At 36.8% G+C, this 23,768-nt stretch overlaps 2 protein-coding genes across 3 annotated transcripts in view; one reads left to right on the forward strand and one right to left on the reverse strand.

Annotated features, from left to right (window-relative positions):
• Nucleotides 1–15,413, forward strand: part of LOC113050199 (epsin-2-like) — a 28,432-nt gene extending 13,019 nt beyond the window's left edge. The window contains exons 3-9 of one of the 2 annotated variants that reach the window (XM_026212971.1): nucleotides 3,454–3,566; nucleotides 8,228–8,329; nucleotides 9,769–9,901; nucleotides 11,636–11,803; nucleotides 11,890–11,979; nucleotides 12,071–12,268; nucleotides 12,622–15,413. In XM_026212971.1, the coding sequence (XP_026068756.1) occupies nucleotides 3,454–3,566; nucleotides 8,228–8,329; nucleotides 9,769–9,901; nucleotides 11,636–11,803; nucleotides 11,890–11,979; nucleotides 12,071–12,268; nucleotides 12,622–12,974 (1,157 nt within the window). In that variant the 3' untranslated portion in view covers nucleotides 12,975–15,413. Of the gene's footprint in view, nucleotides 1–3,453; nucleotides 3,567–8,227; nucleotides 8,330–9,759; nucleotides 9,902–11,635; nucleotides 11,804–11,889; nucleotides 11,980–12,070; nucleotides 12,269–12,621 lie in introns of both variants that reach the window. The other variant, XM_026212963.1, reaches the window with a different exon arrangement.
• Nucleotides 15,414–16,543: 1,130 nt separating this feature from the next.
• LOC113050424 (B9 domain-containing protein 1) lies at nucleotides 16,544–19,045 on the reverse strand. The gene is made up of 7 exons (XM_026213365.1): nucleotides 18,846–19,045; nucleotides 18,668–18,736; nucleotides 18,343–18,451; nucleotides 17,474–17,570; nucleotides 17,311–17,373; nucleotides 16,953–17,020; nucleotides 16,544–16,800 (listed from the first exon to the last, which is right to left on the reverse strand). The coding sequence occupies exons 1-7, from the start codon at nucleotides 18,906–18,908 to the stop codon at nucleotides 16,664–16,666; spliced, it is 606 nt and encodes a 201-aa protein (XP_026069150.1). The 5' UTR covers nucleotides 18,909–19,045; the 3' UTR covers nucleotides 16,544–16,663.
• Between the last annotated feature and the right edge of the window lie 4,723 nt (nucleotides 19,046–23,768).

The following is a 23,768-nucleotide window of genomic DNA, read 5'->3' on the forward strand; positions in this document are numbered from 1 at the left end:
ATTGAAATTAATCCAGCAATTATTTATTTACAAATTATCAACTCTGATTATGACAAGTGTGGTATAAAAGCTTTGTTTATTAGAGGAATAATAGGTTAACTGGAATATGTTATTGCACCTTTAATTTTTTTTTTTTATATATATCAGTTTAGTCTTAAAAACTTGATGAAAAAATCAGCGACCATTCTATTTAGTCAACCAATATATAGGCCTATATGTTTTTAAAATGCCCCCCCCCCCCATATCTGGAAGTACACTCTTAACATCAGTCCGTCAAGCATTATTATATGATAATTAAATATTATTTAATGATAGAACTTTAGTATTTAGAATTCAAATCAAAATAAGGATGATAATTGGTGAGCGCCAGCCAATGAGATTGCCATTTGTACATTAGTTCCACCCACTTCCGGAAAACCCGGCAGTTCTTAAAAGCTGAAGAATTCTAAAGAAACTCTCATTTTGACAGGAGGCTAAAACAAAGAATATGAATTACATGTAACGCGTCAATGCTCTCTCATTGCTCTGCATGTGAGAGAAAGCAACAGCCAGATATGCGCCTTCACACTAGAGTTTATGGTACATCAAGTACAGGTGCGTTGTGCATCCATTTAGTTGAACGGAAAAAAAAAAGCACAGATTGTTTGACGGAGGGTGAAACTCTGAAGCACTCAGAGTTTTCGGAGTGTGTATATCTGAGCTAAACTTACTCTTCGCCTCTAACTCACACACTAGCGATTAAAATCTGATAATTTATTAGCCGTTGGCTAATATAAGACATCATTTAGTCACCAGAATGTAGATTTAGTTGCATATGCTAGTGATTTACTCTCAATGTAGAGGGTTGTTGGTAATAACACGTTGCTGTCAGCAAGTGTATTCCTCTTCTAGCCGAGTGAATTGAAATGTGACTGTACTGCTTATGAAACAGCTGATGGAAAACCACTAAAACCTTTTTAGTTTCTGAATTAGAAAGCTCTTTAAGTCATTATCAGATGTCAAAACAAGCATTTTTTCCCCTTTCTGTATGGTTTTTGTTATTGTATCGGAATTGTCATTTGAAGGTGTCCGGGACATGTTTTCTTGCTTTTGCTTACACTGAAAACACCCTCATTATAAGTTTCATGCACATAAAAACACACTCTTCACTTGGTGAACTGTGTGTAAGAAATCACATAGGTGCACATAACCAGGAGAAAGTATTTAAAGCTGTGTAACAGTGAGATGTCAAGCTACTTACTATTTTTGTTAAAGACTAAGTTTTGCCTGGAGCAGTGCATGACACCCTCTTGGCTAAAGGACACAGCAAATTAAACCAATGGCCAAGGAAATTTTGACCTTGTTTAAAATAGATTCTGGATGCCTTTATATCGGCCAACATAATGCAACCAAACTCTGCTCATGCCTCCACACTTCAAAAACACTGGTGCTTATTTTTAACTTTTATTTTAATTAAACATCATTCAAATTTTTTTTTTTTTTTTTTTTACAGAATTTTGGCCACATTATGAAACCTAGTTCAGAATATAACCATTGGACTACGAAGTTAAACACTTAACTGGTTTCAACTGATAACGAAAATAACCATAGATGCTGGTGTGGCAAGTAAAAATAAAATGGTATTGGACAAAAAGGCCATTTCTTGTGCCAGCTGAGGCTATTTACTGAGACAGTCCTGATTGTCTGGCTGGCTGTAATCACATTGGTTGCTTTACATATAAGACGGTTAACATGTCGTCCAGGCAACGGTCTATAATTGTGGTTATTGGCCAAAATAAGCTTAAAAATCAAATCATCATGCTATTAATAATGAATGGAATGAAATGGTCTATGAATGGAAAAAAACTACCTTGCCTTTTAAATTATGATTCTGAGAAATTGACTTTGAAACATGCAGCAGGCATATGAGTCATATTTCCATTTTAGCCCAGCAAGACTGGTGTGGACTGGAAGCACTTGTGATGTCATCTGTGATCTCACCAAAGCTCCACGCCCACACTACCTCATTTCTCCGTTCGCCTCTACTGCTTTTCCCACAGACTCAAGCCCTTTGGTCGTAATTTCTAGTCCCTTGGGGTATAGAGACCGGGAAGCTTGTTTCAAAAGGCACTGAGATTCTCCAGATCCAATGTTTCTGACCGTTACTGAAGCGATACATCAACACTAGGCTTAATGGCTGTCGGAGATCTTATAGATAACAGACAAGCAGTCTATTGATTGATGCTGCTTACAAAAAACCACCAAGACTAATGGTGGCAACTTAAAACATCAGAGCCTTAACACAAATGTCCAGCTCTTTTTGTCCGGCGTGTCATGTGCTTATGGTTTGAGCAGTTGTGGTTGCTTTGAGTGTATCGTTAATGCTGGCCTTGTGACCTTGTGCATTGTTAGGTGTTGGGCTCTCAATGGCCCGTGACTGATCCTTGTACTCTGAAGCTTGACTTCATTATTGCCTGGCATGTGCAACACTCATTTGTTTATTTGATATTCACCATTGCCTCTTTAAATATCCCCTTATTCATTGAGTGACAGACATAAAATGACTGAAAAGAGCATTTGCAAGAACATTTTAAGTTGCTCTTGTGTTGTGGCATTTGAGTAACTGATAAAACCCGCTCAACAGTAATTGTAATGTGTGCTTGTTGGCTCACGCAAGCCCAGCCTTAACGTGCCCCTATTATGCCATGTCAAAAATTGCCTTTCATGCAGTGTGTAATGTATGTGAATGTAAACAATCTACAAAGTCGTAATGCTGAAAGGGCACTATAAATAAAGTTGTCTCCCAAAATAAAGAATCGACTCTGAACAACTAAAACGAGTCGTTAGTCATGTGAATCCCACATTTGCATGATGCGCGCCTATGTTCTACTTTGGCTGACCGTGAACAGTTTCACCCCACCCACAAACACGTCATTCTACTGATAACTGCTCCTCTAATCTTGGGGAGTTCAACACAGGATTCACAAAACTCTTGCTGTTGAAAGATGAATTAATACGCTGTTTATTTGGTACAGCTGCTCCACTGAATCACAACCTGTATGATAAATAATAGAGGTTTATATTTTCTATAGTGCATTCAAACTACAGTACTATTGAAATGGGCGTATTCCTTTCCGGCACCGCTGTACCCTGTAGACCAATCACAACAGACTGGGCCATCTGACCAATCAGTGCATGCTCAAGGGGTTTAGAGAGACTGAATCTTTGAACTGCTTCAAACGAATCGTTTGAGAATCACAAAAAAAATGAGGTGATATTAAATGCATTAATTTTGAAAAAACAAAAGCGTTTCTTGACATTGCATGCATGCAATCCTATTGTAGGAGACTCCCAAAACAATATTAGGAACCTTAAAAATGGCATAATGGGGCACTTTAAGATAACCCAGTCGGGTGTGGTAGCAGTGCAGTGCTTGAATGATAATGTCATTGTATGTGTTTTGTTTGGTTTTAGCCACATCTCCCAATGCATCTTCAGAGTTGGAGCAAGCTAGACCTCAGACGAGTGGGGAAGAGGAGCTACAGTTGCAACTGGCTCTTGCCATGAGCCGAGAGGCCGCTGAGCAGGTACATCATGTCACTCAATACCACCCTAAAACTGCTGCCTGATGTGACACACCGACAGCTTATATGATTTGTGATGCTTACAATTTACGATTTAAAATGTACAATTATGAGAAGGATTTTGGATCAATGAGTTTTCATGATTGGCGGGGCTACCCAGAAGCACAGGTGTACATTTAAAAGAGCTTTTATAGAGTGCTATTTCAGGCTTTATTTAAAAAAAGAAAGAAAAAATTCCCTGAAAGTTTACGCATGGTTATAAACACAATGAGGCTGCAAAAGCGGACTACTTTACCTGTTTGATGACATGATGTTTAAAGTCTCTGACAATTTAGTCCAATTTAGCCCCTAATTGCAACAGCCTTTTTCAAGGCATATGAAAGAACCAAAAGAATCACAAGAGGTAGTACTTGCATATATTAAATAATATATGTAAAATAAAACTCGAAAATATCTTGAGCTTGTGTTAACCACAGAACTTATATCTGGCATTAAACCAAAACCCAATTCAAGTAACACATTGACTTTTTGATGACGTAATTAGTTTCCATTAGTTTCTAAGTCTTAACTTCGCTTGTGACTTTATTTTTTGCCGAATAGCCGTAGATTCCCCTTGCGGTGTCAGATTGACTGCAGACTTATTTCAGATATTAATTCTGGTTATTTTCTCTCCTTGCTTTTCATTTGCCCTAATAGGCTTGAATAACATTCCATAGTTAAAACCGTGTTGTTCCACCACCCAGACAAATCAGCAAGCAATTTCAGAGAATGTCTTGCTCTAATGGTTCCCCATTAGCAAATATGTAGCCACAGTGAATAATCAAATAGTAATTTACTGCATCAAATATATATAAAAATATTTGACACAGAAGTGGAAATTTTAATTGAAATAAATATTAATTTATTAAATATTAAATATGAATTTACCCACTCTCAAGATGTTTTAAACCTGATTCTAGTTTCTTTTAACATTGAAGTTATTTTGAACCAAACAGGTTTCAGTCCCCAGGGACTTCTATGTTTTTTTTTTTTCTACTATCAAAGTCAGTGGGGACCGGCAACTGTTTGGTTACCCACATTCTTCAAAATATCTTCTTTGAGCAGAAGAAAGAAATTAATGCAGGTTTGGGACAAGTGAGTAAACTATGACCGAATTTACATTTTTGGGTGAACTATCCCTTTAATGAAGAGCTGTATCATGTTTAGTACTGTCGCTTTAAGAGCTGTTTACTTTCACCAACTGTGTTTATATGTAAACCTTGTGTGTTTTTGACAGTGTTAGCATAATCAGATGTGAAATATCTTAGTCCAGCAAACAGGTTTTTTAGTGTGTGTGCGGGCTTCAGGTGTACGTGCTCAGAAAAAGCACATGTCAGAACTAAATGTTTGAATAATGTTTAACTGGCAAGGTTTTGAAGCACATGCAGATAATGTACTTTTGTGTTTGTGAAGCGCAGGGTCCCATGAGTGTAGCTCTACCGTTGAGTTAACATTTGATGTAAATGTATGTGGCGCTGGAACTGCAACTGAAAGAATGTGCACTGTAGCACGATACTATATTTCCTCAAAAACAGATCATGGGGACATTTTAATCATCCACAAGCAAAAATCATGATATCGCTCACCCCTAGGAGATAGAGACACAGTTACTCTATTTCTGGGGAAATGTTTAATTTCCAATTGCAAGCTCAGGGGTATTTGCGTCACATATAAGCCACTTTCACTGTACTTTAATTTCTTGATGATGTGTCAATTTGAAATAGAAGTATGACCTCATGCCGGCTCATTTTCTTCCCAATTACGTTACACAAATAAACCTAGTTGTCCTTTTCTTGCAAAGTGGGGCCAGACCAGCAAGAGGATATTATTTAGGAAGCTTACAAATAAGTGTGGAAGCCATACAACCACACAACTGTCTCGCTGGGATTTAAAACCACATCTTCTAAAAGTGATGAAGTGAGGCAGCTGATACAATGGGAAGTATAATGTTCCTGAAACCTCTGATTATGCTTGGGGCTCACTGCTCAATGAATAATTCAAAGGAATTGTGTGTGCTCTTGGACATCTGGGATGAATTTATAAATGAAAAAAGAGAGGGGCTTGTCTGAAAGAGAGGTGTACAGTACTTCCTACGTTTGTGTGTCACTGTTGGCCATCTTAAACCTGCCTCTCAGTGTTAGCTGTTGGGTGTCAATAATGGGGATAGTGATTCATTCTTCCCTGTCAGATCCTGATGTAAACTAGGGGTCATAATTATATGAGAGAGTCCGAGGTTACGCTGAAATATTGAGGCTTATGGTGAAACAGTGAAATAGAGCATCACTTATCTTTTATCTTTGTCTCCAGTGTAAATCATTCATGTTTTAGCTTTGCACTAAAATGTATTGTATGTAGAAACATTAGAAATCTTTTTTGGCTATGTGAAATATCTTTCTTTTAAAGGAGCTTTGCTTGCACTACAGCCTCATTTAACCATGTTTGATTGCTGATATTTTCCAGTTTTGAAACATCTTATTAAAATAATTGTTTAGATGTGTTGATTTGTACTGTAGGTCAAACCCTACAGAAGATCTGTTCTCACTACCCTTCAGCTTTGAAGCTTTAATTGTCATGAATATTATTTACCAAATACAAGGTTATATATATATACAGTATTGTTCAAAATAATAGCAGTACAATGTGACTAACCAGAATAATCAAGGTTTTTCGTATATTTTTTTATTGCTACGTGGCAAACAAGTTACCAGTAGGTTCAGTAGATTCTCAGAAAACAAATGAGACCCAGCATTCATGATATGCACGCTCTTAAGGCTGTGCAATTGGGCAATTAGTTGAAAGGGGTGTGTTCAAAAAAATAGCAGTGTGGCATTCAATCACTGAGGTCATCAATTTTGTGAAGAAACAGGTGTGAATCAGGTGGCCCCTATTTAAGGATGAAGCCAACACTTGTTGAACATGCATTTGAAAGCTGAGGAAAATGGGTCGTTCAAGACATTGTTCAGAAGAACAGCGTACTTTGATTAAAAAGTTGATTAGAGAGGGGAAAACCTATAAAGAGGTGCAAAAAATGATAGGCTGTTCAGCTAAAATGATCTCCAATGCCTTAAAATGGAGAGCAAAACCAGAGAGACGTGGAAGAAAACGGAAGACAACCATCAAAATGGATAGAAGAATAACCAGAATGGCAAAGGCTCAGCCAATGATCACCTCCAGGATGATCAAAGACAGTCTGGAGTTACCTGTAAGTACTGTGACAGTTAGAAGACGTCTGTGTGAAGCTAATCTATTTTCAAGAATCCCCCGCAAAGTCCCTCTGTTAAAAAAAAGGCATGTGCAGAAGAGGTTACAATTTGCCAAAGAACACATCAACTGGCCTAAAGAGAAATGGAGGAACATTTTGTGGACTGATGAGAGTAAAATTGTTCTTTTTGGGTCCAAGGGCCACAGGCAGTTTGTGAGACGACCCCCAAACTCTGAATTCAAGCCACAGTACACAGTGAAGACAGTGAAGCATGGAGGTGCAAGCATCATGATATGGGCATGTTTCTCCTACTATGGTGTTGGGCCTATTTATCGCATACCAGGGATCATGGATCAGTTTGCATATGTTAAAATACTTGAAGAGGTCATGTTGCCCTATGCTGAAGAGGACATGCCCTTGAAATGGTTGTTTCAACAAGACAATGACCCAAAACACACTAGTAAACGGGCAAAGTCTTGGTTCCAAACCAACAAAATTAATGTTATGGAGTGGCCAGCCCAATCTCCAGACCTTAATCCAATTGAGAACTTGTGGGGTGATATCAAAAATGCTGTTTCTGAAGCAAAACCAAGAAATGTGAATGAATTGTGGAATGTTGTTAAAGAATTATGGAGTGGAATAACAGCTGAGAGGTGCCACAAGTTGGTTGACTCCATGCCACACAGATGTCAAGCAGTTTTAATAAACTGTGGTCATACAACTAAATATTAGTTTAGTGATTCACAGGATTGCTAAATCCCAGAAAAAAAATGTTTGTACAAAATAGTTTTGAGTTTGTACAAAGGTAGACACTGCTATTTTTTTGAACACACCCCTTTCAACTAATTACCCAATTGCACAGCCTTAAGAGCGTGCATATCATGAATGCTGGGTCTCATTTGTTTTCTGAGAATCTACTGAACCTACTGGTAACTTGTTTGCCACGTAGCAATAAAAAATATACTAAAAACCTTGATCATTCTGGTTAGTCACATTGTACTGCTATTATTTTGAACAATACTGTATATAGCCACAAAATTGACATAGGGACCAGATTTTTCTCGGTTGCTTCCCACTGACATGTTTTGCATTCCTTGCTACATTCCTTTTACATGTTTCCTTCCTGTCTCCTCTGCCTTTTGAAACTGACCTGATGAGGAAACAAAAGGGCTGGGTGTGTTTCTTGGTTTGCGAAGTAATGCTAACACAATTGAGTCTTGGCTTCAATGTGTAATTGTGCAATCTGCAGATTTTTACTTGTCTCAGTAACTGAATCACCGTGAATCACAACAACAGGGCTTCATCGTCATAGGACAAAGGGTGGCAGGTTCACACTGTGATTCAGCAGACTGCTTGCACTCCATAATGTGTGTGTGTGTGATATAACATGATTTATTTTGTATGTGTCTGTGTGGTTGTTCAGGAGGAGAGGATGCGTCGTGGGGATGACCTGCGGCTCCAGATGGCTCTGGAAGAAAGCCGCAAAGACTCCAGCACAGGGAAAGTGTCCAAGAAGAAGAAAGAGGTAGGTGAAGCCTCTGACCGCTTCAGCTCATCAGTAGGCCTGAACTGAATCTGTGGCCACACAAAACTCTGCAGAAGGTTTACACGTCCCTGACCTCCTGCATGTTCATTTATTAAAGGAACCGTTCACCCAGCAATTCAAATTTTCAGTCAATTGCTCAGCCTTGTCGTTCCAAATATGGATTGGCATTCTTTCTTCAGTAGAACAAAGACATTTTACCTGAATGTTCATTCTGCTCTATTCCATATATATTAAAGCATATATTGATCAGGGGCTGTCAAGTTTTAAAACTTTAATAAAGTACTGTATAACAACTGTACTTATGCATCATATTCAAAGTCCTCGAAATCCAAGTGGCTAATTTCATGATGCTAGCTAACATAACAGTAGAGCAGAATTCTGCTTTTTTTTTTTATTCAGTCAAAAATGTATCTTTTATTTTAAAATGTATGCATGCGCCACTGCTCAAACATTTGGGGTCAGTAAGATTTTTCTCTTTTGCTCAGCATTTATTTGATCAGTAAAACAGCAAGAACAATCATATTATGAAAAAATATATATAATTAATTTAAATATACTGTAAAGTGTAATTTATTCCAGTGATGCACTTTCAGCATTATTACTCTAGTCTTCAGTGTCACATGATCATTCCGTCAAAAATCATTCTAATATAATTTGATGATTTAGACACATTTATTAATATCAATGTTGAAAACAGTTGCAGTGCTGCTCAAGATTATTGTGGATACTTGAATATAAAGTTTAAAACAGCATTTATTTAATTTTTTTAATTATTTTTTGCATTAAAATTTTTTTTCTAAGATCAATATCTTTACTGTCACATTTGATCAATTCAGTGTTTCCTTGTTGAATAAAACTATTCAGTTCTTTAAAGAGTATAACTACGACCCCATATTTTTTAGACTGTATACTTTTATAAGTGTATACTTGGAGGCTGTCAAATTGTCAGCTTTTTTGCCTTCTTTAGTTTTTAGTTTTTTTTTTTTTTTTTTTTTAGTTCTTTTTAAATGGTTGTGTGGTGTGACAATTACATTTAGTTCAAATATTTTATGTCTCAAATGAGCTCATAAAAGCTGCTGCATAATTATCAAAGAATTGGCAGTTCCACAAGATGTCAAGCTCAATGTATATGAACTGAAAATGTTCAGTTACCTAATTACTGATTACTGTGTAATCCTAAACTATAATGCTAGACTTCTGTTTTTACTACTATAAGCTAAATCATGTCACCAGAAAACAATTTCATTAATCTCTTCAATTAACTTTTTTTCCCTTTCTTTGTTTGCGGACCTGTTTACTCGTAATGTGAGTATTTATATTCAGATCAGCTGCCGAATTCTTATTGACTAAAGCAGATGTGATTAGTGAGATCTGTCTGTGGGCACTGATCTCGTATGTTGTGTGTGCAGCCTCCACAGTCATCTCTGATGGATCTGATGGACGCGGTTCCCGAGGGCCCTGCCAATCAAGCATCGGACCCTTGGGGAGCAGGAGCAGGAGCTGCAGCTGCAGCAGCAGCAGGCCCTGCCTCAGACCCCTGGCAGTCCTACGGTAAACACAGACGCACAGACTAGTGCTGGACAATAGAAATTAGACTCTACATATCATGATGATTTAAACACTTTTGGTTGGCCATTATGTATCCTAAAGTGTGTGTTCTTCCAAGTCTGGTGACCATTTAAATCTTAACATTTAAACATCTGTTTAGCAGCGGTAAAATGGATTGAATCTTTCCTCTGGAGGGATTAAATCACCCTTTTAAACCATTTTGGAGAAAATGCATATATATTGTGATAAATTGTCAAATGCATGAGGAAAATGTATCTGAAAACAGACACTATTTTTAATTTTATTAGCAGACATGCTCAACCACTAGTAAACACCCTTCACACACAAGATCGCATTTGACTAGTTAATAATAGCACATTGACAAGTTTGCATCCGCTTCCTGCTATGCTGATCACTTTAGGCTTTATACTAACAAAAGTGCATTTATCCCATCACCTTTTGCATAATAGATACTAGCTTTTTGTTTAAATTTAAGGCATATTTGAATCTAATTTTACAAACAAAAAAAAGTTAGTGGTCACAACGTGAGGACCACCTGTTTATCAAAAGCACCCACCCCACCCAAGGCTCTATTTCATACTGTAGTTTGGTCCTGTAGCTGTTCGTGGCAGCTCAGTAATGTAGCTAGGCTGGTAGTAGTGCATTCCAGTGTGAACAAAACAAAGAGACTCAGTATTCAGATCTGCACCGGTTGAGAGAGTGCTGAGTCTGTAGAGGGTTCCTCTTCCAGCAGCCTAGTTCTTTTAAGTTCAAGCCAGACTACAGTCATGAAGTGCATGGAGAGAACCACTGAGGAAAATGTGCATGTCCTCTTGAAGTGGAAACCGCACCAAGAACCACCAATTTTAACTGCATGAAACTGAATAACCTCTAAAATTACAACTTCTACTCCCATTTTACTTGCATTGCCTGTCACACTCATTTGTAAAATATAATTTCTTTTGTTGCTCCTGCTGTTTTGAAATTAATTTAAGTATAGCCATCAGATTTTAAATAATTGATTAATGTCATCTTTTTGAAGTATATGTGATTAATCTTAAACTTGGAATTTGAGCCTCGTCTCCAAATTATTATTTTTTCCTTCTTTCCTGATATATTTTAGTTTGTTCAGGTTTAACTCATTAGGTTCCTGTTCTAAGAAAGTTAAATGCAAAATATTATTTATTTTTGACGTGGTGATAATTCTGTGGTCTTATTTACATCAATATGCTCATTATTGTGTTGTGCTTTCAAATGACTTCATAAATGCATCTTGTGGATGGTTAATCTGTGCTATTTCTTTTTCTGTCTCGTTTAATTTCTGTGACATTTTTTATTCAAAATGTCATAATCTTCTGGTGAAATGGCAAACTTCGTACTGGTGAAACATAGTAGACTTCTCCAATCATCTAGGCCCCTGAAATCCTGGCTATTTCTTATAATAACCTGCAGGCTTTAATTTAGATCTGCCTCCATTCAATCAACAGCTAATGGATAGAACCAAGGTCCGGCATTAGGTTTTTTTTTCTTCTTTTTTTCAATAATCCATTTCACTCACTCATCACAATATGGAAGAAAATATCTGCTGCTACTTCTGTTATATTGCAACTCATTAGGGTTTGATTTTATTTAAAAAACATGAGCTCTAAAAAAAAAAGGCCTTTCTTCAGTTATTGATAAACAAGAGTCAGAGTTAGGAATTGGTGGTGGTTTAACACATCTGTGTGTCTCTTCCAGGTGCAGCCCCTAAACCAGCTGCCCCTGTGGATCCCTGGGGTCTCCCCAGTGCCTCTTCCTCAGTTGCTCCTCTGAAAAGCAGTGACCCCTGGGGGTCTACCCCGGCTCCTGCAGCTGCTGATCCCTGGAGCCCAATGCCTGCCACCCGCCCCAAAGCCCCTGCCACAGGTGAGCATGTTAAAAAATGTGTTTCACTTTTAAAATGTATTTTCATCTTAATTTTTAATCCCAAATATCTTTCTTATTTCCCTCAGTCGGCAGCTTTGATCTTTTCTCCACACCAAATGGTACTTCCAGGGAGGACCTCTCCGAGTTTGACAGTCTTCGCTCCTCAGCATTGACCGGTAAATGCTGGCTGCTGTCACAGCAGTTTACTAGTTAAAAGAAATGTCGTCTGTTGATGGGAATAAAATGAGCATGTGATGTTTTTGACAGGTGATGGTAGAGGAAGCTCTGCCTTGCCATCGCATACCAGCTTGTCTGTAGGCTCTGATCTGTTTGACATGCCAAGCAGCTCAACCAGAAAAACTCCCGAGTCCTTTCTGGGTCCCAACGCCGCTCTTGTCAACCTAGACTCTCTGGTCGGCAAGCTTCCCCAGCAGGCTCCAGTCTCCAACCCTTTCCTAGCTGGAGGTACTCTTCACCTATTACATACGTCTAGGAGATCTCGTGCACATTTACAGGGGTCTTTAAATTCATTAAATTTTATAAAATTCAAGGTTAGAAAGTCTTAATTTATCCTTTTAAAAAGTCTTACATTTGGGGACAGAAAGCAGTTATCTCAAAACAGCGTAATTTGTAAACTTGAGAAAGTTATGATTACATTTTTAATTTTAATTAAAGTTATTAATTAAATGTAAGCACAGCACATTTCAAAGTCAGAAGATGTAAAAAGCCTTGAATTTGATTTTAAAAACTTTGTGGATGCCCAGATTTTTCTTATTAAGCAATGTGCTCACCTGTACCTCACATTGGTCTCATTTCAGCCCCGGGAGCAGCTTCAGCTCCTGCAGCTCAGGTTAACCCCTTCCAGGTGAACCAGCCACAGCCACCCACCCTCAACCAGATGAGAGTCAGTCCCATGATGGGCCTGAGCGGACAGGGCTTCAGTGTGGCCCAGAGGAGCAACGAGCCCTTGCCTCTGTCCTCAATGCCCCCAGCTGGCCCCGTCTCTATGGTACCCATAGCCGGCATGGCTCCTCTCGGGCCCATGGGCCAGATGCCAAATATGGGGATCCCAGGCTCCATGTCCATGCCCCAGCCGCTCATGAGCGGAGGGCTACCGCACACAGGTGCAGCGGCACAAGCCGGCGGCACAACCAACCCCTTCTTATTGTGAGGAACAACATTTGCCTCCCCGAAACCCACACAAATCTCTCTCCCATCTCCTTTCCTATGGTATAGACAACGTGCTCCGTTTTGTTCCCCCAAACCTGTGTGCTTTTTTTGAGACTTTTGGGAGTAACAGTGGTGTTCACAGATTTTACACTGGCAGGCAATTCCCCTCCTCTCCTGTCAGAGATTGGTACCATACAACGATTTGGTATTCTTTTTCTAAATTTTCTCAGAAAAAAAAAACCTCAACGATACAGCGTCTAGGATTTTTTTCTTCCTGGGGAGCAACCTCTCGTTTCAAGGGGATCCTGTTTTTAACTTCTTTTTTTTGATGGCTTGCTTTTCTTATCAGAGGTTTGAAACTAGGAGTACTGGTTTGTCTTAATTTTTCTAATTTCTAGTCCTTGAAACCGTGTGCTAGATAAAGCTAACCCTTTTAATCAAAGCAGCCTGTAAGTTCTACACCAGTGCTTATACACCATGTGTATTTACAGTACGCTTGAGAGGACGGTTTAGAGGACTCTCTATCAGTTTACATGGAAATGATTTTGACTTTCTAAGCAGGGATTTTGCACATGCTCTGATATATCTTCTTTTGACTGTTGACCCACCATTAGTCCTTAGCACGAGAAGAGATGGGAAACCGTTCACTAAGATACGAGCAAAGCCGAGGACCAGGAGGGAGTCTGTGAACTGCATGTGTGAATGGTTTCAAACCTGATGCATTGAAAGATGAACTTCTTACTGAAGAGTAGTTCTTTCTGCCGTTTCTTTTTTTAATGCATGACGGGTAGTTGGTTTGCATATCATAATACAGCTCAATTTTTATACCGAAGCCTGTTTTTTTTTTTTTTTTACTGCTTTACAATTCCGAGACGTTGTTTATTGGGTGAATGGGTTCTTTCAATTCAGTACTGCTCACTATTTGCACAGCTCCATAACCAACAGCTAATCCATACTAATTCATCCGCTTAGCTTCTCTGCGAGTATCCAACAGTCTGAAATGTGATCATTTCAGTAACCTTTTATTTTGTAATTTATGTATGTGTGCGTATGGAAGGAGCAAAGGGAAACGGGAGGAAATTTGTGTTCGTATATCTTCATCAGGTCCTAATGCATCTTACTGTTATAACCGACAGCTGAATCACTAATCACTGCTTCCTAATTCAATCTGTTCATATACGTCGGGGAAAAAAAGGCCAAGCGTATATCAGAGCTTGCTGTTAAGAAAATCTTCAGTTCTGTATCCAAAGCTAACTTGCTTATTATAGTCTAACAAGAATAAGTGGACAAGCTAAGACCGGTTATAATGTGGGAGAGGTCCTGTAATAGATTGTATGATTGATTTGATTTTTCTTTGTTGTATTTGTGGTATAAATGTATGTTCGGGTTCATATGCATCTTTCTGCAGTTAGAAACCTGTGGTTGATTTGCATTGTTGTGTATTCAAGTTTATTTTGGCCACAGTTTTACCATTAAATGAGACTTAATCTAGACTTTATCCATTTTAAGCGAGAACACCTTTGACTTTGGTGTTTCCTATGGCTTGCTGTGTCTACACTTTTATTTCAAGCAGTTAAGCACAAGAAGGCAACATCTGTCGCCAACAGTAGTTACCAAAGTGACATTGCTTGTCCTTTTTAAATGCAGAGCTAGTTATTTTCTAACTGACATCTATCTCTCTTCAGTTGTTCCCCAGTTATAATTATGATTATCATTATTCCTGCTCTCTTTCTTTGTTTTATTATTATTATGGCTACATAAGTGTCTCTCATTTGTGATCTAGTGACCTCTGCTGGAAATATTGTAATACTGCCCTTGTGCAGTCTTGTAGCAGAGCCTGGGTGTGTTAAGGTCAACAATCTACAGCCATACTCAGGCATTTTGGGGGTTGGGGATGGCTATAAAGACAGCTTTAAGATGTATGTCATGCCTTTGATGGCCGTGATGGTTTAAGCTGGCACTGATCCTAAAAGAAGACTCCCTGCTAGTGAACATCACTGTAAAGTACTCGATTATGCAGACTAGTTTTACTCTTGAATCCATATGATATCTAGCTCATTCAGTCTCGACCATCTTGTTTTGCTGTTACCTGTTTTTTCTGTTATGTGCTCATTATGCATTTATTGTGGAGGACTAACCTTGTGAACATGTGTAACATTTTATTTTCCCATGTTATTGTCTGTGTATTTACAAAACTATCATATTACTGGGAGCAGGCTGCTTTTATGGATATGTGCTCAAATTGTTGGCATTATAACTGTATAATATAATTTATCATCTGTTCTATTGTAACATATTATTGTGTACCTTATTTCGGGGTAATGGTTTTGTAGGAAAGTCAGAGGAGGAGTGAGATGTTTCATTGCTATCTAAACAGCAGCAATTGATAAAGGACCTGTAGCTGCAGTGGTAAAAAAATAAATTGTATCAATGACTTTTTGATCGGTCTATTCATGCTGTCAGGGACCACAGGTGCCACATCTGGCACCACAGTTTCTTTCAGTCATTTTGTTGTAGTTTTATGATTTGCATTAGTTTTTATTTGTGTAAAATATTTAATTAGGTTGGCTTGAGATCTGCTGTTTAAGCTGCTGCTTATTCTTATGAGACAAATTTCTATATTCTACTTCTCCTACAGCTTTCAAGCTAAAACCACTGATCTGACTTAGTGTGCTTTATCTTTTCAGACTGATTCGACTTGCACCGGGTCTACACCGGATGCGAGCAGCGAAGCATGACAAAACACTATAGATCTGATTATAATCAGTGATGCTGTCTACACTGGATGCAGCACGACACAACAAATCCCCGACAGAAAACTGCTGCTGCGTTCTATTTATGATGTGTTGACACAAATTTCATAATGATATTCAATGGTTGCTTTGTCGCATCCAGTGTAGACACAGTGTAATAGTTTTTATAAAACTGAAGACTAAAAATCTTTAAAATCCTATAGACTTGCATTAACAGAGTGTTCAGGTGAGCCAAAGACTATTTAAACTCCAAATTTCAAAATTCAAATGTAAACACTGAAGTCCATTAGACTTCATTAAGCTTCTCTTCTATGTACCATTTCTGATCCATTTAAACTCATTCAGACTCCCCCATCTATCCTAGCGACATGTTATGCTAGAAACATGCTAATCATGCCAGCAATATGCCAGTCACGGGTCAATAATGTAAAAAAAACATGCTAATCATGCTAGAAACATGTTATTAATATCTATCATACATTTTCAAATTCAGGCTTTTACAACTGCTTTAAAATTTTAGGCTAGGCTTTCTCAAGCCAACCTCAAGTTTCTCTTGACAATTTATCTAGTTTTACATTAAAGTGAGAGATGTTGCTTTGGCAGTTACCTGAAATAAAATATGCTTGCTTTTATATTTCACTCAGTTATGTATATTTCCATGTTTTTTTTTTATAGTTTTAGTTAACTAATAACCCTGGTCGAAGATTAATCATATTTGGTGTTTAGGGTTAAAAATTTCCAAAGATGGAATCTGTAGATCAGAATTAGACTTTAGATTAAGCAAATCAAAAAGCCAAATTATTTCGGTCAGAAACTGTTATCTAAAATGCACAAGATCAGTTTATTTAAAAACATACAAAGCTGATAATATCACATGTATAGTTATAAAGCAACTATGAAAGCTGGGATTTTAAAAACTATATCCTGAAAGTGGTTATTAAAGCTGTTGTGATGTTCTTGGCAGTCCTGTAGCAGCTGAATGCTCTGATGTAGTTTCATAACCCAGTTTCTTCATGTCTTTAGTCACAATGTTGAACTGTAGTGTAACAAAACCTTGTGAGCGCACCCTCGTAACTGCAAAAAGAAAAAATCACATCAGTTATGTCTTGTAAATGCACTTTATTGCACTAGAACAGTTTCTGAGGACCTACACCTTGGCTTGAAATGGAAAACATCCACTCAAATATCATATTTCATCCGAAGGCAAGGGTTAAATAAAAGCTTACCTTCTCTTCCCTCTCCTTGGGCAACAACCTTGGGATCTGTGTACTCTGGATGCCGTCCCATCAGCCAGCTGCGTACAAGATATAACATGTTCAATACAGTGTCAAATGAAAATGTTTAAGTTACAATGTACCTTCACATTTGAAACGTTCATACAAGCTGCACATTGACTAAAACTAAGTTCAAGTTAAGTCTTGAGTGCAAAAGGGAACAGCAGCAGAAAAATTAAATTCAGATTACAACCCTAAAATACTGCATACATAATTGATTGGATAATTTTTTAATTCTTCTCATGTTTCCATGTGAATGAAAACACCAGCCGAGGTGAATGTGGAATATTTGGGAGAAATCAGTTTTAACCTTGTGAACCTCTGAAGTCTTGATGTAGATTCGGGAACAAACATAGGAATGGTCTTGGTGTGTCTGCACAGAGAGCATTCATATTTAAGTGTGCATGTCAGACAGATTTTGAACATGCTGGCTGTTTTTATCACGCTATGACAACAATCTTAAAGTGACTCACTTTCCAGGTGTAAACGGGATGTGTACGGCTCCATAACCTCTCACAACATCATTTCCAAAAGTGTCGGGGCCATACACACTAACCACAATCTGGGGCCCTGAAGAAAGAAAGAAAAAAAGGATGGATCCTTAAAAATATATATTGTGGTCACAATTATAAAGATGTATTACAATACATGACATTATTACTTAGAATAATTATCAACACTTCAAAGTTTGTAAATACAACTTCCAGCAGATCTCCATTACTTTTTTAATTCATTTGACAAAAAAGGCTCAAATGACTCTGTGCCTAACCACTACAACATGGAAATAACTGAACCTACTGATCACACTACTTAAATGTTTTTGATGTTACACATGAAATATTTTCGTCTTGTTATCCAGTGCATAGCCACAGTCTCTAAAGAAAAGAAAGTGAAGGGAGTTTAATATTTAAAACAAGAACAATTATCGGCCAGTGGACTCAGAAACATCTTAATTAAAAGGGAGAACAAGATTTCACGTTCCACTGACAGATATTTATTCTTATTAAATCATAAACACACTTCATTTTGTTCAGTTTCTCACAAAATAAGACTTCATATTTTCATTTTGCATCTCAACTAAATGTATCTTGATATAATCATACTTTTTATATATATATATATATATATATATAAAATATATATGAAAGTTAAATTTTTATCATTACATTATGGAAAATAATGAACTTTATCACAATATGCTAATTCTTTTGAGAAGGACCTGTGTATATATATGGATGAATTGAGACCTTTAGAGAAGTTTTAGTTTATTACACCTTTAAGAGCCATGAAAAGCCTGCTCCATTACAACTGATTCTGACTCGACCAAAACTCGTTCACTTACAGCCAAATGGGTTCGTGCTTTTGAATGTGATGTCCAATGGGAAATTCCACACCAGACTCTGAGATCCTCCACCTTTTGATGTTATTTGAGAAATTCCCTCTTCCAAGCCCTTCAGATTGTGGGGAAAAAAGACACAAACTTACTACTGTGGAATATATGAGAATACAAAAAGGTACAGCCTATATTACATCGAGATGGGGCAAATAAACTCTAATAGTAATTAAAGATAATATTAATATTATTATTCACGTTATTCTGTCATACGTAAAGTAGTCCTGATTTCCAAACTGTAAACCAAAAGGGAGTAGAGCAGGTTGTGACTCACTGATGTGGGCGCCCAGTCGTGTCCATAAACAAAGCAATACTTGCAGTAAAGATCATCATATTCTGGGAACTACAGACATAATAAGACATGTTAGCAATTCAGTTGATCCATATTAAGAGCAGGCTTTGCACACAGTTTACTGCATCAAACACATCCTCTAAAATCTATGTTAACTTACATCGGCTGCTTCGATTTGCCCATTAACCATGAGTAGAAAAACTGCTGGATTGTTTGAGGTCATTTCCACACCATTAACAACCTGGAAAACATTTAAATCACACCAAACCACCCTCGCTGCTCTGAAATCGCAGTTCAGATGTAAATGAAAGGATTCCCGGTGTCAACATCCACTGGCTGCTATGGACGCTCTCAGTAAGGCAGGCGATGCGGTCCAAAATGGCGGAAATAAAATGCGTTTTTAAAATGCCAATTTTCTCAGCTAGATGGCGGTCGTGGACATGAAACAGGAACTTTTTTGGTTTCCCGGATTTATTGATGAAGGCTTTTTCTGTGTGGAAATCTGCTCTTTGGTTTTCGCTTTCTCACAAGACAAAGGATTCAAAAGCTTAATTGGATTTATTTTTAAAATAAAATGGCTTTATATTGCCTGGAACATCAATAAACACTGAGCACATTCGTAGATACAATGCAAATCAAGACTATGGGCACCCGACTCAATATGTATTATTATTTTCCACACGAATGTTTACCAGGTCTGCCTGTGTCTGCAATTCTGCTGTTTATCTCTTGCTCTAGAAATATTATGTTGTCCATGTGTGTTTTCCAGTATACAATTGAAAAAGAATCCCAAAAAAGGCCAATAAAATGCCTTTGACGTATTTTGAAGTAGTAGCCTAACCTGCTTTGACAAATATGCTTTCATCTTTTTAAAACACACGTTATTGGTCAGTATACCAACTGTGTATTTTTTGTTAATCATTTTGACATCTTACAATCTCCATCTCCTATATATCACAATGTTTTTAAAAAAGAGAATAGTGAAATTGTTGTTTTAGATAAATTGTGTGACGAAGCAGCATTGAGATGCATCTTTGGTTTGAAGAAGCTGAATTTAATAAACAAACACAGAATTCCTATCTACACCAATAGGTGTCAGCATAACTTCCAACAGCAGATAAAATTACATCTAACATCAAACTAACCCTCCTATAATGGCAAATCACTGTTGTTTCACCTGTGGACAACCATCTCAAGCACTTAACCACTCTGTACCAAATTACTCTTTTATTCACTCTGTTCAATGAAAACTCACTCTGGGGTTATTTTGTTCTTGATAAATTATTTTGTCTTGTGCAAAGCTCTCAGCTTGACGGAGGCTGGGCCCTCAATACAGAAAACAAGACCTTGAAACTGAAAGAAAAAAAAGCGTGAAATATCTATAAAAAAAAAAGCCGAACTGTCACACAGGCAATCAATATATAAATTCATGAACTGAATTTAGGACTCAGTCCTTTTAGTCCTATACCTCAGTAAACTCTTGTTCAAACTTTTTTAACCTAGATGAAGCCTGTCACTTTTTGGCCCAACGCTGTCCCAGTTTGAGCTGTCCTCATCTGTTGCCAATTTTCCCTCTCTGAGACCAGGTCTTTGACTTACAGTCACTATTTATAGCAATAGACGTCTGTACTACTTAAAAGTCCTCTACGGGACCTGTGTCTCCCTTTATAGGCCTGAAATAAATACAGTCATTTCCGTGGGGCATGTTTTTTTTTTTTTTGTCTTCATACCCAACCCATGTGACTAGTTTGAGTATATTGTTCTTGTCCTCCATTAATTGCATAGCACAAATGTAATAGAAGTTAAATCCATTTTATCTATTTCTGTACCTCAGATCTTAACAGTTTGTGAATAGCTGTGTCCATCTGATTGACATTTTTTGTTTGGTTGACATTTGCTTGTGTTACCAAAGTATGCAGCAACTGTCCACACCATAGCAAATGTCATGGAAAGGTCATGTGCCCTGGGCTGTAGTTTGGAGGGTCAGGTTGGTGGTCAGAAAGATGATCTTGTGTTTTCTTGAAGACAAGTGTTCCTCATTGTTTAGTCTTGAAGATGATAAGAAGCTTATAATAACGTGGCTTTATCCAGACACAGTTTATGGGTCAGTGACGTGGCCATTTTTTTAATTGTAACAAAAAAATAAAAAACAAATGCAGTTCACACAGTGGGTTGGATTTGCCTCTTACAGAATGATCATGTATTTGATATATGTATTTAAAAATGTACTTTAATATGCAATAATAACAAAGACAAGTACCCCTGCAGACCCTAATGATGATAAATGTTGATATATCTGTTTAAAAATTTGAATGGGAAGGGAAGGTCTGTTGCGAAGTGTTCTGTTGTGTGACTCCCAGATATATAATATGTAATAGATTAATATTTTTAAATAATTAATGATTTTGTTCAAACAATTTTTTTACTTTTCACCTTGAAAACTAAAGAGTCATTGAGATATTGTTGTAGTGTTTGGTAATATTTGGATTGTTTTTATATTTCTGTTTTCATTTCAATTTGAGTTCAACTTATTTAAATTATTTATTTAAATGTTAGCATGTTTTTGTTTTATTTTTGTAATTTTGATAGCTATATTTTCAATGTATACATTAATTGTTGACTTTGCAACTAGCATAACATTTTATTTCATGTTAACATTTATGTTATTTAAAGTAAATAAAATGTTTTGTTCTCTGGTTTTAGTTTTAGTGAATCTTTAGTTGTTTTTTTTCAACAACAATCCTTTTCTTTATTGTGGACACACCTGCACATCGTTGACCCTCACATCTGTTTTGTCTATGATGTAGTCTGATTGAAACTAGATTGTGAGTAGATTTAAACTTTGTTTCATTTAAGTTCATGTATCTGCTCGGTCAGTATTTAAAGAGAATACATTAGGTTATGATACATCCACTTAGTTCCATTACGACTCTGCGTATAATGGCTTAAAAGCTCATAAATATATAATATTGTTTAATAGAATGACTTTGAGATTTTTATGTACTGAAGCTGCCATCCTGTAAAATAGTTCATCCATGAGCTGCATCTGAAAATACTAGGTCACTGTTTCTCCAGAAAGCTAAGCTGAGTCCCAACTTGAATACACATCATGTAAAATTTGTATTGATTTATATCCTTCCCTCTAAACTCCAATCATGGTCAAAAGCCGAGTGCCTTTTATTATGAGGGCTAATCATTCATATTGCCCCTCCATTAGCTGGAGTGCAGCTCTGTGACAGTATAATGGTCTGTTTCAGACAGACGAGAGGGTCACTGTGGATCTGCATGTGTCACATTACAGCAGGTCAAAGCCCTTTCATTTGGACCACTCCCTAATTTTGCATGACAGATAAATCTTTCCCACCCATGCTTTTAGGAATTTTCCATTTGATAAATTATGAAAGAGTGAATTTTCATTTGGGAGCACATAAATGGTTTTGTCTCGGGCATTACCGTAACTGATGTTTACTGATTTTCCCGGATTGATCTGATGTTAGTGAGGATATGATAGCATAGAAGGGGTGTGAACTTACACTAACACTTAATAGATCACTCTTTTTTTATTAATTCTTCTATTCAATATTAAATTGATCAAGAGTGACAGTAAAGACATTTATAATATTACAAAAACATCAAATAAATGCTATTCTTTCCTTCAATTCATCTAAGAATCTTGGGGGAAAAAAGTACAATGGTTTCCATAAAATATTAACAGTTCAAAAATATTAAGCTATTTTAAGTATTGAGAAAAATAATAATAATAATAATAATAATAATAATAAAATCTTGAGCAGCGAATCAATATATATGAAACTGATTACTGAAGGAGCTTGTGACACTGAAGACTGGAGTAATGATGCTGAAAATTCAGCTTTGCGATCGCTGCGATAAATTACATTTTGAAATAGACAAATAACAAAGCAATGATCACAAATTAATCATAATAGTTTAATGTTGGTAATATCTGCCTATTATAATTATTATTTTTATCCATTTTATTTACATCAAACAATCGATTTACAAACCATTTGGAAATCTTTTGTGGACCACAGTTGGACTGACTTGGCCTGAATCATTTAATCAGACAGTTTATGGACATATGATGCCCGATATTACTTGATTTGTGCAATTTGGCTTAATTTATATGCTCTCAGACTTCTAACTTTCACCCATACAGGAGAAGATCCAAGAGAGCAGACTCTCAGACACAGTTTTGTATCATTAACAATGACATTTCCAATTATTGCAAGAGATGGCGATACATTTTACTTGCTTTGTCAAAACTGTCTGCAATGTGAAATGTGGAGTGACTACGAAAATAACCCGTCTGCCATTTAATAAAAAGAAGAAAGATGTTGAGTGATTTAAAGGTGAAGGAAATTCACATGCTGAGGAAGAGGCCTCTGACTCTGCAGATCAAATTAAACGGCACATTCCTGTCTAGTGGGTCACGACCTCATTTAACTGATGTCCATTTAAAATAAAGCCTGATCTGTAAATTTACTGATTCTGTTCCTGATGACATTTATGTCCGGCCTATACTGCAGGAGCACAGCTGACCTCAGATTACTTGAATAATTTGTGGCCAGTCAGTAATGACCTGAGATTAACCTCAGATATTAATGGCATCATAGTCAGGGTGCTATGTACTATTATGCATGTTTATTACAGTACATTCATCTTAATTTTCTTATTATTTCTCAATTTGTTAAAGCTTTCATAAAAATGCAATTTGGCTAGTAATAATTACTTTTACAGTAAATAAAATTATAATAAAAATATAATAAGCAATTAGCCAAAAGTCTTTTTAATGAGGAAAATGTATATATTTAATATTAATATTAAAAATAATATATGTTTATAAGCAGTTCTGGATAATATTATGTATTAATAATAGTATATTTAAAAATGAAATATTATTAGGCATGATATAGCATCTATTATTTATCTTTTACACAATATATTTATTTACACAGTATATTCTATATATTGTCATTACAAACAACTATATATTATGCATTACATAAAAACAAAGTATTATTGATAACTTTAATATGTGTGTGTGTGTGTGTGTGTGTATATA

This window comes from Carassius auratus, chromosome 3 (assembly GCF_003368295.1).
Source record: "Carassius auratus strain Wakin chromosome 3, ASM336829v1, whole genome shotgun sequence".
Lineage (NCBI taxonomy): Eukaryota > Metazoa > Chordata > Actinopteri > Cypriniformes > Cyprinidae > Carassius > Carassius auratus.

Excerpts from the sequence above, each read along its gene's own strand:
- LOC113050424 (XM_026213365.1), bottom strand. The coding sequence starts at position 18,908 with ATGACCTCAAACAATCCAGCAGTTTTTCTACTCATGGTTAATGGGCAA. Across the intron at positions 17,374-17,473 it reads ATCCCGTTTACACCTGGAAA|ACACACCAAGACCATTCCTA; the intron begins GTGAGTCACTTT and ends CTCTCTGTGCAG. Across the intron at positions 16,801-16,952 it reads CCAAGGAGAGGGAAGAGAAG|TTACGAGGGTGCGCTCACAA; the intron begins GTAAGCTTTTAT and ends TTCTTTTTGCAG.